Source organism: Euphorbia lathyris, chromosome 2 (assembly GCF_963576675.1).
Source record: "Euphorbia lathyris chromosome 2, ddEupLath1.1, whole genome shotgun sequence".
Taxonomy (NCBI): Eukaryota; Viridiplantae; Streptophyta; class Magnoliopsida; order Malpighiales; family Euphorbiaceae; genus Euphorbia; species Euphorbia lathyris.
In genome coordinates, this window is record NC_088911.1 from 130,847,543 (window position 1) to 130,864,917 (window position 17,375).

General features: G+C 33.8%; 1 protein-coding gene across 3 annotated transcripts; it reads right to left on the reverse strand.

Moving 5' to 3' along the window:
- Positions 1–2,830: 2,830 nt before the first annotated feature.
- Positions 2,831–15,347, reverse strand: LOC136219958 (isoleucine--tRNA ligase, chloroplastic/mitochondrial). 3 transcript variants are annotated; one of them, XM_066007575.1, is made up of 24 exons: positions 15,258–15,347; positions 14,890–15,111; positions 14,255–14,441; positions 13,966–14,120; positions 13,790–13,891; positions 13,404–13,473; positions 13,118–13,230; positions 12,846–12,914; positions 12,423–12,530; positions 11,850–12,000; positions 10,796–11,024; positions 10,226–10,512; positions 9,981–10,117; positions 8,890–9,037; positions 8,494–8,625; positions 7,850–7,978; positions 7,012–7,139; positions 6,763–6,927; positions 6,563–6,688; positions 6,385–6,458; positions 5,616–5,865; positions 4,384–4,563; positions 3,555–3,823; positions 3,317–3,386 (listed from the first exon to the last, which is right to left on the reverse strand). In XM_066007575.1, the coding sequence occupies exons 2-23, from the start codon at positions 14,968–14,970 to the stop codon at positions 3,578–3,580; spliced, it is 3,267 nt and encodes a 1,088-aa protein (XP_065863647.1). In that variant the 5' UTR covers positions 14,971–15,111; positions 15,258–15,347; the 3' UTR covers positions 3,317–3,386; positions 3,555–3,577. The 3 variants fall into 3 exon arrangements, with proteins under 3 accessions (XP_065863648.1, XP_065863647.1, XP_065863646.1); XM_066007576.1 differs by lacking the exons at positions 3,317–3,386; positions 15,258–15,347 and adding an exon at positions 2,831–3,307 and having other exon boundaries at positions 14,890–15,166; XM_066007574.1 differs by lacking the exon at positions 15,258–15,347 and having other exon boundaries at positions 14,890–15,165.
- Between the last annotated feature and the right edge of the window lie 2,028 nt (positions 15,348–17,375).

Consider the following 17,375-nt stretch of genomic DNA (forward strand, 5'->3'; position numbering starts at 1 on the left):
GTTTTTTTTTTTTTTTTTTTTTTTTAATGTGAATCTTTGTTATTCACATTGTTTGTTTTTTTGAACAAAAGAAAAATCATGATTTATATGTCTGAGAACATGGTTTATAATGAACTACCCATTATACTTTTTTATTACTCTCTCTTTCATTGGAGTAAGTTCACTCAATAGATATCAAGTAGTTCATTATGTGACATGATACTGAGTTGGTAGATTTAACGGATGATATGTCACGTTCTGTTAGTAATTCCTAAATTGATGCTATGTTGTAAACATTAACCTAAATTGATGTTATGTTGTAAACGTTAAAGTGTTGTTTTGAACGTGGGGCCTAAATTGGTACTTCCCCAAAAACCTTAGACTTATTATGGTACCTTATCCCTTTTATGATTGAATAGTTACAGAGTTTAACTATTGAAGTTAGATAGTTTAATAAAATGAAATTTATTAAATGGATGATGTGACATGTATATGAAATGGTCGTGGATAAAGGAGAAGAGGTGTATAACGATGTATAAGACTTTCACAAAATAATGAAATATATATAACAGTATAAATATTTATTTATACTACTGAAAAAAATAAAGAATACTTAAAATAATCTTCTTAAATCTACCTTGCCTCTAATATCAATTATAATAAAGATAACAAAGTGTTTCATATTTTAAAATACATTGTAAAAACATTTTAATCAAATAGCACTAAAATATTTTAATGAAACATCTTTTGAAAATAGGTAGGAGTATAATGGGTGAACTTTCATTTTTTGCTTAAAATCTAAATGTACCCCTTTACAAATAGTGATAAAACGGACTGTGCTTCAAAAATGTAGGAAATTAAAATTTCGTTTAAAAGTACATTGATAAATATTAGGGTTTTCTACATAAAATTCATAAATATAACAATATTTATTGTTTATTCAAAATTAATAATTTAATTTGTATTTCTTCAAAAATAATAATTTAATTTGTATAATATTAAAAATATACATTTTTATTTTATAAATGTCAAAAATTTTAGTGGTTTAATGCGTGATATGGTGGTGATAATTGACAACTGCAAAGCTTGACATAATTTATAATATTTATTGACAAAATTATAAATAAATTTTAAATTATGAATTTCGCTGTAAATTCCCCTAAATATTAAATGTAAGGCATTACATCCATTTGGCTTCCAAACTAAATCTTCAAAGTCAATTAGAATCTTAAACTATCAAAATCATCAATTAGACTCCGAATAAAGCAAAAATCATCAATTGATACCTCAAACCCATTTCGATGATTTTAATAGATTAAAATCCTAATTAACTTTTAAAGCTTTAGTTTGGAAAGCGAGATAGGTATTATGACTAAGGTCTTATTCTTTTTGACTGAAATTAAATTAACTTAACTGTACCAAATAATTATAATAAATTATATATATATATATATATATATATATATATATATATATATAATGATAAATGATATATTATATATAAGTAATTATTATTATATATAAATTAAAATTATATAATTAATTATAATTATAATTACAATAAAAAATAATTATTTATGTATAAATAATTATAATTATAATAAATAATGATGAATTATATATAAATAATACTAAATTATAATTAATAATAATCAATTATGTATAAATAATTATAATACTAAATTATATATAAATAATTGTAATTATAATAAATAATGATGAATTATATATAAATAATAATAAATTATAAATTATAATAAATCATATATAAATAATTATAAATTACTGAACTGAAATTAACTTAGGCCTAATGCTTCCTCAACCCCCTTAACTTGTCTAAATTGGTCATTTTACCCTCTCAACTCATCGAATGTCCTATTTACCCCCCTTAACTCCATAAAAGTGGTATTTCTCACCCCCTCAACTTGTCCATTTATCCCCCCAACTTATAGAATATTCTATTTACCCCCTTAACTCCATAAAAGTTGTATTTTTCACCTCTTACAATCTGTTATCGAAGCCTAAATTGATAACTTTTTTTAAACGTTAAACCTATATTTATGCTATTTTGTAAGTGGAACCTAAATTGATACTTTCCTAAAAATCATAAGCCTATTTTGGTACATTATCCCTACATATAATGTATTTAACTTGTTTATATTAATGTTCTTGTTATTTGTATTTTTTATTCGTTCTTTCTCTTTTCAACTTTTTTGACTACTATAAAGGGATAAGTAATACCATTTTATAGAGTTAAGAGGGTAAATAAGATCGTAAATGGTGAGAAATACCACTTTTATGGAGTTAAGAGGGTAAATAGCATATTCGATGAGTTGAGAAGGGGTAAAATGACAAATTTGGACAAGTTAGGAGTTAAGAGGGTAAATAGCATATTCGATGAGTTGAAAATGGGTAAAATGACAAATTTGGACAAATTAAGAGGGTGAGAAATGCCATTTTTACGGAGTTAAGGGGGTAAATAGGACATTCGATGAGTTAGAGGGATAAAATGACCAATTTGGACAAGTTTAGAGAGCTGGAGAAGCATTAAGCCATTAACTTAATTTAATGTTGTTGAACTGACTTATGCTGAAATTAAGTAAAAAAGAACAGGACTTAAATGTAAGGACTAATCCAACAGAAGTTATATTTTAATAAAAAATCAGAGTTCTATCAAATCAAAATTTGAACAAATACCAATAAAAATGAGAAATTAACTATGATTCCCTGAACCACTCAGATAATGTCACTATAAGAATGTAGACCAGTTTGATCCAGAATTATTCTAAATTTTTTTCAATAAAAATTAATGTTTTGCAGATCAATCTTACGAAAATGGAAGAGATCATTTGTAACTAATTAACCAATTGAGTTTGATTTTGTTTTTTTTTTTTATAGCTCGTATCAATCTATGTAGTTTTTGCAACATAAATGTTTTTTTTTTCTTTTTTTTGTAATTAATCTGATTAAAATAATTCGAGGTTGTTCATGCACCTCTTAGGTGACTTCTTTCCCAATTTTTTTTTTTTTTTTATACACTATGAACCTGAAATATAGCTTAATCCACCAAGATAATTCATATTAAGAGGAGGCGAAGGTAAATGATGCTTTTGTATACACTAAGAATCGAACCTGAAATATAGCTTAATGCAGCAATATAATTCATATTCAGAGGCAGCGAAGGTAAAGGGTGCATGAGAGAAATCCATATCATCCCCGTCCGCCAGAATCCTTCCTAAGAGGGGTAGTTCCAAACAGCCATCTGCCTGTGAAGAGGGTCCGGGAGTGCTGCGATTGCACCTCTAGATCTGAGATCCCGACTCCGGCACTGTTGATATTCAATTCAATTGATGCCCCAATAGTTCTTATAAATAATTGTAAGTTGTGATGTATCTGTGTTATGTAAGCTGTAGAAGATGATCTAGAAAATATTAGACATTGCTACTTACTGCGCTCAAATCTTATCTACAAATCAAACACTAAACTGATGCCTAAAACATAAATTGCAAGACTTGGCAAATTGCACCAATCAAATAAATAGAGTATTGTCATGTCTAAAAAAATTTGCCTCAAACCTCAGTTTCAGCTATTGCGTGTTTCAACTCATCGCCGCTGCCACTGCAGGTTCGGGATGAACAGCAACTACTTTATAGCAGCGGCTGCAAAGTGATGGGTGTTCCTCAAAAGAACCAACTTGAGGTGTGTAATTCCAGCATCTCTCACATTTCATGCCCTCTGCACGTGACACCCCAATCCAAACTTTACTGCTTCCCTGAATGAGATACTCTCCATTGTATGGTAATGTCTCAATCAGCTTGTTTTCCAAATTCTCGACGACCTCTGCCTGCAGATATTTTTTAACCAGATGAATGAATATAAGAACTTGATCTTTAATTAGTTCAGTAAATGAGACAACAATGCACAAACGAAATAGGATAAAGGTCGAAAAATAAGCAGAATGTGGAGTCCAGTATTTAGCTATGTTACATTGGAAACGGAAATGGATACAGAAACTGAAACGAAGAAGTAAAATTTTTAAAAAATGTAGAAAAAGGGAAACATGGGGGTAACATGTAAATAATAAAAATATAGAGATATATCAATAAATTTTGAACTTTGTAAGGATGTATGTTCAACTTTTTTTTCATATACATTAAAAAATGTAAGGCATAATAGAGGGAATATATATATAAATTTTGAAAGTTTAAGATGATCTAGAAAATATAAGGGATTTAATGAACATGTGATTAACATTGATACTTCCGAAAGCACATTCATCCTAGGAAACAAGTATTCAAATTCCAAGAAATGAGAACATCCAATACAAGTTTTCGAGAGTTTCAGTTTCCGAAACATTTCCCAATGTGCAACATAGGTACAAAATTAACACAAGCTTGAACATACCTGAGATGTGATGAATATGCGATGTAGTGCATCTGCATCATTGCTGGCCTCACTCATTTTCTGTAACCTTGAGGCCATGTTGGCATCAGAAGTATGCAGATATACCTTGGCTTCTAAACTAGAACCAATCAACTTCCCCGTGCGAGCAGCTTCCAGAACTTTATTTACCTCAGTTCTCAGCTGTCCAAATTTTTCAATTTATATTATGCTATGGCAACAGAAAGAATAAATTACTTTAAACTGTGCATGAAAAGAGTTAATTGAAACTTCCAGAAGGGGCATGTAAAGTACTTCCAGGCTAGCATATATTTTTCCATTGAAAGGCCAAATAAACTGCCAGTAGAAATAGTTTACAACCATCCCAATATGGGGTTAATTACATTTACACTATACCGCAACTAATGTTATAAAGGGCGGCCCGGTCGCACTACGCGTCCCCGCTGAGCGAGGGTCCGGGGAGGGGTCCCACCACAAGGGTGTTATGGGGGCAAGCCTTCCCCTACCAATTTATTTGGCAAGAGGCCGCTCCTAATGTTATACGCTATAAATTTCATTTCTTGGTATAAAAATCTTTGAACCTTACATTCTGTCAGGTGAAGTCCAAATCAATGAAAAACTAACCAAATGGTGAGGGTAAAATAGGGTGTTTGACCATTATGATGCCATGTATGCATAAAAGAAGAGTTAACCATGTAGTCAAATTTGTCCAGGTCATCATTTCGTTAATTTTTTTTCCTGGTTGCTGATTTGGACTTTAATATTACATGTTACAAAATGTAAAACTTCAAGGATTTTTATATCGAGAAATAAAGTTTAGTGGCAACAGTATCAGAAGCGCTATAGTTCAAGGGCCATAGATATATTTGCCGTCCGAATATGTGAGCAAGGCCGAAAGGAAATGGGAGGTTAAAGGTTTACTGCAACTTGCATTTTTGTCAAATTACAACTATATATACTCAGTTGAAAAAGCAAAAGGAAACTTCATGCTATGTTAAGCGAGGAAAAAGAGAAAAAGAAAAGAAAAGAAGCTATGCCATACAATAACTTTATTTGATCCAATCATCATTTTAAGAGTGTTCTCTCACCAATATATTGAAACTCACATTTTCTGTGAGTTTCTTTCCAATTATCTTAAACTAATGTTTTTGCAAATGAAATGTGATGGAACGTATTATAATTGATTCTACTGAGTATAGTTGACTTTGCTAGCATTTAGTAAGACTATTACATACCTCAAGAATTTTTTGCCAAAATTCAATTTCTCCATCAGGAAAAGCAAGCCATTTCTCATTTGGGGCAGGCCATTTTGATTCGAAAACAAACTTTGCAATAGAGCCATTTTGAGCTTGATGCACAAAAGGAAGATGCTCCCATGCATCCTCAGCCAAATGTGGTAGTATTGGAGCAATGGCTTTCACAATGGCAAGGAGATGTGCAGCGAGAACAGTTTGACAACTTCTCCTAGTGTAAGCTGTTGTACCCCTACAGTAAGTATGGCAAGTTAGTTTTGCGCTGAAGTAGTATATGCACACATATGGACATAGGTTCAGTGCTCAAAGACGACAAAAGGAAAACTGGCTTAATACATATTCAGCCCTTCCAACTTGCACCCAAACACCTAATCACCCCCTAAACTTTCAAAACAAGTTTTTCGTCTCCTCAACTTGCATAAACTGCCATGCCTAACCCCTTATTTCCATGTGGCAGTACCAAACACTCTACGCGTCACTGGCAGTTTAAGCAAGTTGAGGTGGCAGAAAAGTCAGTTTAAGCAAGTTGATGTGGCAGAAAAGTCATTTCAAGCAAGTTGAGGTGGCAGAAAGGTTGAAAGTTTGGGGGTCATTAGGTGTTTGAATGCAAGTTGGAGGGGTTGGGTATGTATTGAGCTAAAGGAAAAACCTCATATATATATATATATATATGTATGTGTGTGTGTATATATATATATATATATATAACTGAGAATCTGCCTTGAAAATTTACGAGGGAAAGGAAGATTACCCAACATAGAGTCGATCTTTAGCAACATCAAAATAAAAATTTGACAGGTCAACTATAACAAATCGTTGTACGATCTGAAACACAAAATAATTATCCATGTAAGATGCAGTAGCTTCTCGTAAACTCTAATAAAATAGTACTGAAAATGAACTACAATAGAACAAAGAATGCCATTTACCTGAAATATTTTAAAGAATTGATAGTTTTCATAACTCTCTCTTATATTCTTTATAACATGTTCCAACTGAAATAATGCATGTTTATCAATCATGGGGAGATCATCATACGGAATTGCATTTTCAGCCTGCCAATAACAGAGTAATTAGCATTTAAGAAGAATGAGGTATAAGTTATTCACAAGGAATTTTTAGAACTTACCTTCCAATCATGCAGATTTCCCAAAAGATATCTCAATGTTCCTCGTAGCTTCCTATATATATCAGACATTTGTCGGAGGATTTGAGGACCAATCAGAACATCGCCTGTATAGTCTACACTAGAAACCCATAGTCGTAGAACATCAGCTCCATAGGCCGGTGCTCCCTGTGAATAGATGACACTAGTACATTTACATTGAAATAACATTCACAGAGAGGATAGTTTGAGAAAACATCCACTGTTACTAACCCCTGCATTTTTCCCCCCTTCAATTACACTGCGTGGATCTACAACATTACCCAAAGATTTGCTCATCTTATAACCCTTCTCATCCAAGACAAATCCATGGGTTATGACACCACAATATGGCGCCTTTCCTGTAGAAAGAAAATCAACAGATTGAAACGGCATTGCTGATTGAAGGACTAACAAAAAACTGAAAAAAATAAGATGCATTGGATAATATCATAATCAAAGTACTAACATTCCAGAAATCGAAAACATACTTCAAATTTATTATATATCTCTTCCCTTGCCTATCATAAAAACACAAGACACATGAGACCTTGAAGCTATAGAGACTATGATCAGAAGAACAGATTGCTCAGAAGAAATGCTGCCTATCAAATGCTAAACTGGAGAAAAATTGCACTTTTATCCATCCATCATAAAGTTCCAAATATTATGATCATGTTCTCTTAGTCTTGTGCAGGTATTTCTATTTCTAATTTATCATCGCTGACTGAAACTGAAGGCTAAGGCACAACAACACAAAATAACTCTGTGTACACATTTTAATCAATAATTTTCGAGATGAATACATAATAAGAGAATACATCCTGATAAAAATTTGATCCACTTTGTATTTAAAGGGCGGTCCGGTGCACTAAGCGTCCCCGCTGAGCGAGGGTCCGGGAAGGGGTCCCACCACAAGGATGTACTGGGGGCAAGCCTTCCCCTGCCAATTTATTTGGCAAGAGGCCGCTCCTAAGACTCGAACCCGTGACCTCTTGGTCACACGACAACAATGTTTACAGTTGATCCACTTTGTATTAAATTATTAAAATTCAAATGAGATTCTCATTACCTTTAGTAGCAATACTTGTCAATAAAGAGCTCTGAAACCACCCACGATGCTGATCTGAACCTTCAAAATACAAATCTGCAGGATAACCAAGGTTGGTCCTTGTTCCTAATACAGCAGCCCATGAAGAACCTGAACAAATGTGCAGTTGATTATTGCAGTTGCTATGCAACTGAAACAAGACTATGCTACATAAAAAAATCATTTGAACAAGCTACTTTAAACGAAGCTGTCTATAAAATTGGATTAGTCAAGTAGACTTCACTTTGATGACCAGTCACAAATTTGTCAACCTTTCATGATTCCAGACCAATTCAAATCCACATGCAAAAAAGGGCAGGTTACCAGCTTGTTGACATGCTTGCAAGTCTCTTGACTGGTGATGGATTTCAAGGCCAAGGGGTAACAAGTTTCATAATTTGCAAAAATAAAAAAAATAAAAAAGGAAAAAAAAAGTGTTTCCTAACTGAAAATATGCACTTTATCTTTCATGCAGAGATGTAACTAAGACTTATGAAACTGTATAAACAGGCAGCTATTGGTTCCACGAAACTATGAATGTAACCAACCAAGCAGCAGGGTATATTCCTGACATGTTTATGATAAATAATTTAAAGGTTTAAATTTAAACTAGCACATCGCAGTACCTGAGTCAAACCATACATCCATTGTATCTGTCCCTTTTTCAAACTCTGATGCCCTATCACGATATTTCTCTGGGAGTAGGTCCTCCACTTTCATGTACCACCATGCATCACTTCCCTTTTGGGCTATTATAGCTGCAACAAAGAATGATAACATTCATAAATTGGACTCAAACGTGGAACTGTGATAATTAACTACGAAAAAAGTTTACTAAATAGTATAAACTGAATAGGTAATAAGAGCAAGATGTTTACTGATGCGAGTGGACAAATAAATGAGAGAAAAAAGAAATTGTGTATGAACAAGGAAATATCATTAAAAACAAATCTTAGTATTCCTTAATTCAGCTGATAACATAAAACTAAATAAAAAATAAGTGTTGTTTCTAAAAGGCTTACACTTGACATGATTAATTGTCTCCTCATCCATAAGAGGTTCCTTTGATTCCATATGATAAAAGACTGGAATTGGGACACCCCATGTCCTTTGTCTCGATATGCACCAGTCAGAGCGACTTGAAATCATCGTAGTAATTCTGTTTTCTGCCTGAAGAGTGTTAATGCATATGGCAAATTAAACAAGAAAGTATAAAAATAGTATGCAGCATAACCATTTTAAGAGAACAAATGAAGATATAAGAATGAAATCATACAACAATTGTATTTCATGATTTCTTTAACAGCACAGGTGAATAATCATGTTGCAGTCAACAGACAAGATTTGACCTACTAAAGTTCCATGAATACATCAAATTTTATTGCACTTTAGAGCATAAAATAAGCATCCCTCTCACTGAAATTCCAAAAGCAAATATTGTTTTCCATAAGATAAGTAACTTGCAAACAGGTCGATCCAAGAATAAGACCTCAATAGGATAACTACTCAAGTTTGTGATCCCAATTAAAAATATGTTGAAAACCAGCCTCTGGGTAACCATTATTTTCAATTCATAAGCCTAGCTGATGAGGTATCTTGAAAGACGAACTTGAGGACGATGGAATTAACATGCTAAGACAAGAAAGCCTGACAACTTAGAAAAGGTTGTTTTCATAAGATACAAGAACTTAGTATTGTCACAACATTGAGCTGCCTGAAAGTAATGATATCAAAGCTCCGATGAAGATTTGTACTGTATGTAAAAATACTATAAGCAGATAGAGTATTACTATTACTGTGTACATGTTCTCTACAGAAGCAAACATAATTATGGCCGGGAGGATTAGCATATACATCAAATTTCCTATTGAATTCAACCTTAAATACATAAGGAATTTCAATTCATAATCATGAATTATCAATTACTAACTAATAGCCTATAAGCTGACTATAAAAGGATTCACACAATAAAGATGATGATGAAGAAAACAATTCAGGATATTCCTGGGGAAGAGTTTAACTTTATAAATTATTGACAGGTTCAATGCTTGAAAGCAATGAGTAGAGCCAGATGTAATGACAAGAATATTTCCAATGACCCGAATAGAAATACCTGTGGTGGTACCCATTTCACATGGCTAATTGCGTCCATAGCAGCCTCACGAAAACCTTCAACTGATGCAAACCACTGCTCAGTTGCTCTAAATATTGTAGGCTTTTTAGTTCTCCAGTCATATGGATATTTATGTTCTGCATTAGAGAAACAAACAAAGGGCAGGTTTATAACAGTGACAGAGCTTTCATGATTAAAATAAAGCAAAAACGAAATTTTTGATGGTTGCTAGTTATCCGACCTACCATATGATTCTTCCATGATAAGCCCCCTTTTTTCATCCAAGTATTTAACTACAGCAGCATTACCATCACCAAGCACATCGAGCCCACTGAACTGTACAGCTTCTTCAGTGAACTTTCCATCATCGCCAACCGGGGAAAACAAAGGCAGTCCATATTTCATACCAGTCACATAATCTTCCTGACCATGACCAGGAGCTGTATGCACCAGTCCAGTTCCTGATTCTGTTGTAATATAATCTCCTCCAATGACAACAGGGCATTCTTTGTCATCTATTGGATGAACATACCTGAAACCAAAATTTCAACCAGATCTTTTATTACATATAAAAACATCAATTGGTCAACCAGAAATTGGTTTCATAGTTTTGAGATCATTTAACAGTTGAAGTTTAGATGTGCGCCATCTACCTTAAATTTAGTTTCGCGAATCTGCTGTTACTTATAAAATTAAAATCTTCTATTCACAGAGAATTAAGATTAAGCCACATTAAATTTTTTCCATGAGCTGATTATATTAGTTGCATTTTAATCAAGTACCTTCCAAATAATTAGCCAAATTCACTTCCTAACCTGCAATTTTCAAGATCTGAACCTGACAAAGTTTTCTTAATCAAAAGCTTCACACCCCATTTTGCTTCTAGTGTTGGCACCAGTTCAGATGCTACAATAAGAAAAAGCTTCTTTTGCTCCATTAGAAGATTACCAAGCCGTCTTTTCTTATTTCCGACAGATGTGGAGGCATCTTCTGTGGGTTGTACTTCAACTACAGCATACTGAAGCTTGGCATTGACTGCGACAGCTGTGAGAAGGAGACCCCAAAAGATTAAAAAAAAAAAAAAGAGAGAGAGAAAGGGTGAAAGATAAACATGGGCCACAAGGTAACAAGTAATTTTTTCCGTGTTCATCAAGGTCAGCCAAAGGGGAGGGATGTGCACAAGAAAAAGAAAACAAAAAATGGGGCTCTTAAAACCATCACAAACTTTCAGTGGGATTATATATTAAGCTTTTGCCCAGTTGCTGCTCTTAAGGAACAGAAGCAAAAGCGAACTTAAAATCCTCAAACAAAAATTTATGAGTTATGACATTAGATTATGGGAAGAATGGTTGTCAAACACACAAAGGAAATGACGTATTGACTTTTGGATTGAAAACTGTCCCATCTGAATTTCAAAACATTATGTATATTATAATTTTTTTTATCTTTATAGTGATTTTACCCTATTTGTATTGATGATATGTTGGTTCATTAAGTTTTCCATTGAACACAGCCTCTACTTCATTATCAACCCAGCCCGAACTTGTTAGTCTCAATTCAATAGTAACTTTTTCAGGTTCAAAATTTCTCTCCTGCTCTGCAGTTGATGAGAGATAAGAAAAATATTACTACTGCTAGAAGATTTCTGTGGTGACGACATAAGAATATTATTGATCCTCACATATAAAAACAATCTAGCAAATATTTGTTTGGATCACATATCATTTATAATTTTGACATGGGAATTTTTAAATCGAATTACAACCGCTGTATACAAAGAGAAGCAAAAGAATCACTTATATTTAAAAATACATGCTTCAGCATCAATATATCATAATGTTGATGCAAGTACATCTAACAAGGACTTACCGGCATTGGCTGGAAGAGTCCAGGGAGTTGTTGTCCATATGGCCACACACAAATCTGGAAAGAATTCCTCTAATAGCTGACCTGGATTCGGCGGTGCACTCACTAATTTAAATATGGCATATATGCTTCTTGAAATGTGTCCCTCAGGATACTGCAAAAAAAAAAAAAAAAAACGACTCTTCAAGTAGTAAAATGATATTACTACTATTCTGGCTATTTGTATACAAGAGTGGCACAAAAACCGAAAGCTGGAGGGTTTTGCTAGACAATCCTGTAAATTTAAGTCTCAGCATAAATTGCCATGAGACTGTTAGCAAAGAGAGATGTTTATAAAGAGATTAAAAGCGGTATCGCAATTCCAAGTACAAATCCAGAAAATAAATTGTACATGTGCATTAAAAACAATAAAATTAGAACTAAGTGAGCACATCAACAAGAACATCTAAGAAGCAATCATCAATACAATGCCCTTAGGTCACTGATTCTACTCTTTAAGGATAGCATTGCTATATTATCTTTCAATGATTAATAAAATGGTAGGGCTAATGCTTATTGATATCAAAAGTTTATTACCTCCAACTCAGCCTCTGCAAGTGCAGTACGAGATGAAGGACTCCAGTGAACTGGTTTCCTGCCTCTATAAATGTATCCTTTAAGGGCCATCTGCCCAAACACTTCAATCTACAGAAGCATAGGATGTAATAACTTCTTAGAAAGCAAACTGCAATAATTCAGGAAGCCAAAAAATCAAAAGTTCATTGAATGAGAAAGAGAACATTCATACTTTGCAGTTTGGGTTTTGCAAGAATGATACCATCTGAAACCATTTAAAATGTCCAACTGATTTACCTTTTGTTGATTTCGAGTAACTAAAGTTTAAAAATTGTAGCTGTGCACTTACTGCTAAATACAAATTATAAAGACATGAAGAAACTGTAAGGCTGCCTGAAAACTTTTACACTCACAAGTTTAATGGAGAAAAGCTGTATCATCTACCTGAGCAGCTTCGTATTCTGGATCTAGAGTTTGATAAGGATTATCCCAGTCAGCCCAAACTCCATAGCGCTGCAGACATTTAAATTGATTAATTAACTGTCTGATTTATAATAATACAAGACAAGTAATCCAACAGCTCAAATCAATTTATTCCAATGTCAGTCTAATAGTTCTGAAAATATTAAAAGATTTGACATGATAATTTGCTAACCAAAAGCCGACACTTCAGAATTTAACAATAGTAAAATAAAAATGATAGAATGAGTTATTACCTTAAATGATGACATCTGGGATTTGACAGTTGCTTTGGCAAATTTGGCTGCCTTCGCTCGTAATTTCAATGGAGTCAGATCCTTTCTGGCATCATCATCCAACGATTGCATAACTGTAAAGTTTATGGTCACAGTCAACAATTTTAGAATTTTGGATTCAGTTTCCTTTTGAGTTCCAATGTTTTTTCAAATCAATATCTGCTAATATGGTTTATGCCCATTTATCTAGTTGCATTGCGGAAGGAAATATGCAAACATTTTAATCAGAGAAGAAAGCTATACTTGCCTTTTAACTCAATAGGCAGGCCATGACAATCCCAACCAGGCACGAAATGAACCTTGTAATTTTGAAGAATCTGCCCAAGAAAAAAGAGCGTAACTGAAATGAAAAAAACCATGAAAAAGATAAAAGAGCATATAGTGATGGAGAATTTGATGTTATTTTTTATTTCAGCAATTGAAATACAACAATTCAAAATTCTTTGGTGTCTTTTTTACTTTTTACATGAGAGAGTTTTCTATAGTAGTGTTGGGTTGTTTTGTGGAGGTATGCCAATTGGGCAACATTTCATTGAACTTCAAAATGTGTTGATAATTGAAGTTCAAATTATCATTTTCTTTGCACTATACATCAAAGATCAATAATTTAAGTGGCTCAAGGAGGAAATGCACCTTGTAACGGTTGATTATATCTTTCAATATCTTATTCAAGGCATGTCCAATGTGTAGATCACCGTTGGCATAAGGAGGACCATCATGAAGAATGAAACTTCCCTAACAAAGCAAATTAAGTTTAGCTACTAAATTCATATTCAGAAACTAATACATCATAATGGTTACAAACGCACCCCATTACTTTGGTCGACAGCTCTCTTAAACACCTGATTGTCATCCCATAATTTTTGAATCTCAGGCTCCCTTGTCAAAGAATTTGCTCTCATGGAAAATGCCGTCTTTGGTAAATCAACTGTGTGCTTATATATTCCTTCTTCTTGTTTCTCTCCTAAATGATTCAATTCAAGCAAACAACCATAAGAAATAAAAAAATGTTATATAAATATTAAATATAATAACCAGTATATCGTTTGAAAAATCACATATAACTAGTGTTCAAAGCAAAAACAAAGCAATACACACCTTTTTTAGCAGCCATAACAGGACCTCTAGCTCTTCGTTTCGAGGAACCAAATTCATTGCCGGAATATGTACAGTAATGCGTTGTATTAAGAAAAGAAAAGAATTTAACAGAAGAACATCCTCTATAGTAGAATAAGCTCACAGAAGTAGCGTTCCTGAAAGAAGTACAAGTTCTTCGCGAAAGCGCCTGAGTATGAAAAAATTAACCAGCGCCAAACCACAATTAGCATTCTTTATAATTGAATTAAACACAGACCAAGCTGAATATATAAAAACCAGAAAGAAGAGGGGCGGGAGAAAAGACGCCACAGGAATAATCCATAACCGAAAAAACTATATTTCAAAGTTCCAACTCTCTTTCAGACATTTCATCAAGCAGATTGTGTAACTCAATGAAAGACACATGAACTTATCAATTAATCACCAGTCACCAGTCCATAACCGAAAAAACCATATTTCGAAGTTTCAATTTCCTTTCAGACATTTCATCAAACAGATTGTGTGACTCCATGAAAGACACATGAACTTATACATTTATCACCAGTCATAAGTAATTAACTTAAATTGTCCATCTGCGGGATTAAAAAGAGAAGTATAGAAAGCCATGATTGAAATGGAAATAATCAGAATTATACCTTAGAAGAAGAAGAAGAATAGTGAAACATAGCAATGGTGGCTTCAGTTGGAGAGCACGCCAAGGATTTAAGAAGGGACATGATTGACTAACGGCTGTTTGCTATGTCTTCTGAATCATAGTCCAATTGCGTTTTGGGACTGGAAATTCATTGCTGGATATGATATTCAGTGGATAAAGTGAACAAAACCAGCCCAGCCTTTTATTTCCAGTCTCACCATCTCTGTCAAGTAGGGGATTCACCCTTTTGTTAGTGTTTTCAATTTAAAAAAAAAAAAAACTTGTTTGCCGTAATTTGAGGGATGAATTCCAAATAAAAGAAAAGTTAGGGCATCAGGTTAAAAGAAATCGATAAGGGTCTTATATTACCGGTTATATATATATATATATATCTTCGGTCAAATTGAGTCCGGAGAAGATTTGGATGCATCTACGAACTAAAATGGAGAGGAGAGATTAGCCCCGTTCGACGGTTAGGGTTTTATGTGACCTGAGTTAGAGTGATACGAATATTCTACTTATAGTGGTGATTTAGATCTTAACCTAATATTTTTTCTAGAACCTTACCGGATTTGTCTAAGTTATGGTCAGATACTGGTGCCGCTCTACCATAATTCCAATATAATTATGTGGAATATATTTAGGGACAATTACAAAACTAGCACCTTTTAAGGGGTTAGTTTTCATTTCTAACACACTTTCAAAATCTCACCAAAACTAACACATTTCATTAACTAATTTCCAACCTTACCCTCATCTCTAACCTTTTTATAACGTTGTCTTCCCCCCATTTTTTCCTTTTCGTCCCGCTCTCTCTCTGTCTCTCTCTCTCTCTAAAGAACATGATCAATTTACAGGCAACGATCAACAATCAATCCAACCCACAGTGTGTGCTTCAAGATTTTATACACAATCATGTAAGTTTTTCATTTATTTACAATATTTAAAGCTTCATCCTATTCATTGTTGATGTATCGGTTTGTTTCTCTGAAACCCAATGTATATCGTTGCTGTCGTCTATTCATGCTATTACTGTTCGTGCGAAACCCTAAAATGAGTGACATTGTTGTAAGAAGATGCAGTTGATTTGGAACTTCAATCTGCGATTTTATCGACAGTGTCGATATTTGTCGATACTGTCGATATTTGTCGATACAAGATGCATATCGACATACAGAGATGTGTGATTTTCCATTCTAAATCATAAAATTCAAACACAAAGCACATAAAACATAACCATAATTTTTATATTGTATATTAAAAAGGAAAGAAATACATAAAACATAAAAAAACGAAAAAAACAGAGTAACAAACACAAAACACATAAACAAAAAAAAAGAAACAAACATAGAACAACTAATATAAGTACGTAAACATTAAAAACAAAAAAAAAACACAATTATTGGTACTCAGGACCCATTAACACCTCAGCGTAGTCCTTCTTGGACTTCTCCAAGTCCCGCTTGAGGCGCCTTACTGTCCTCCTCAGCCGCCTGTTTTGGGCCATGACTGACTCCAGAAGGTCAGACGTCTCTTCTGCAGCCCAAGACATGGTGTGTGTCATGCCCCTCATGAACCTGACGATTTCGTCCGTGTCTCCATCACGGAACGAGAGGATGAAAGAAGCCATGAGTTCTTCGAACTCAGGCAGAGGATGAGGTGGTGGTGGTGGCGACTCTAGTGATCCCGGTGGTGTCGCTGCCATTGTTTTTGGATAAACTTGAGAACTGAAGAGTTTACTAGAATGAATAATAAAGTATGAACAGGTAATGAGTCTATTTATAGATGAAGGAACTGTAATATGCATGGGGAATCTCAACAGACTATAGAGTGATATTCGAATAAGAGTGACATTCGAAGAAGAGTGAAAGTCAAATTAATCATTACCTGCATTTAATGCTCACTAATAGAGTATTCTAGAAAAACGTCTATTCATATTCCGTCGATATACGTCGATATATAAGCCGTATCGACATTCATACCGACAATACTTCACAGATACGTGCCGATAGGTGTCGAAATCTATGTTGTATCGGCATATATCGACGTATTTAATGCTTAGAGTGATAGTCAAAGTGATCATTACATGCATTTAAGGCACCGCTTAACAGATCATTCTAGAAAAACGGCTATTCATATTCCGTCGATATACGTCGATATATGAGCCGTATCGACGTCTATGAACCGATATGTGTCTATATGCAAGTTGCATCGACATATATCGGCATATCTCATAGTTTGAAGTGTGAATACCAGTAATATATAATGTTCGTTAACTTTCTTCGTTTAGTTACAATAATATATAATTTACTTATGTGTTTATGGTAATGCAGAAATATGTCCACCCCGAATATTTGTCTGTGTATGGTTTCGTGGGATGGAGAATGGAAAAAAGAGGGGCCCATGGACACTATGATATACGTTGGTGGTCAAGCAACTCTTCCTAAATAGATTTAGTTGGTCTGATGTTAACAACTCCTTTATCTG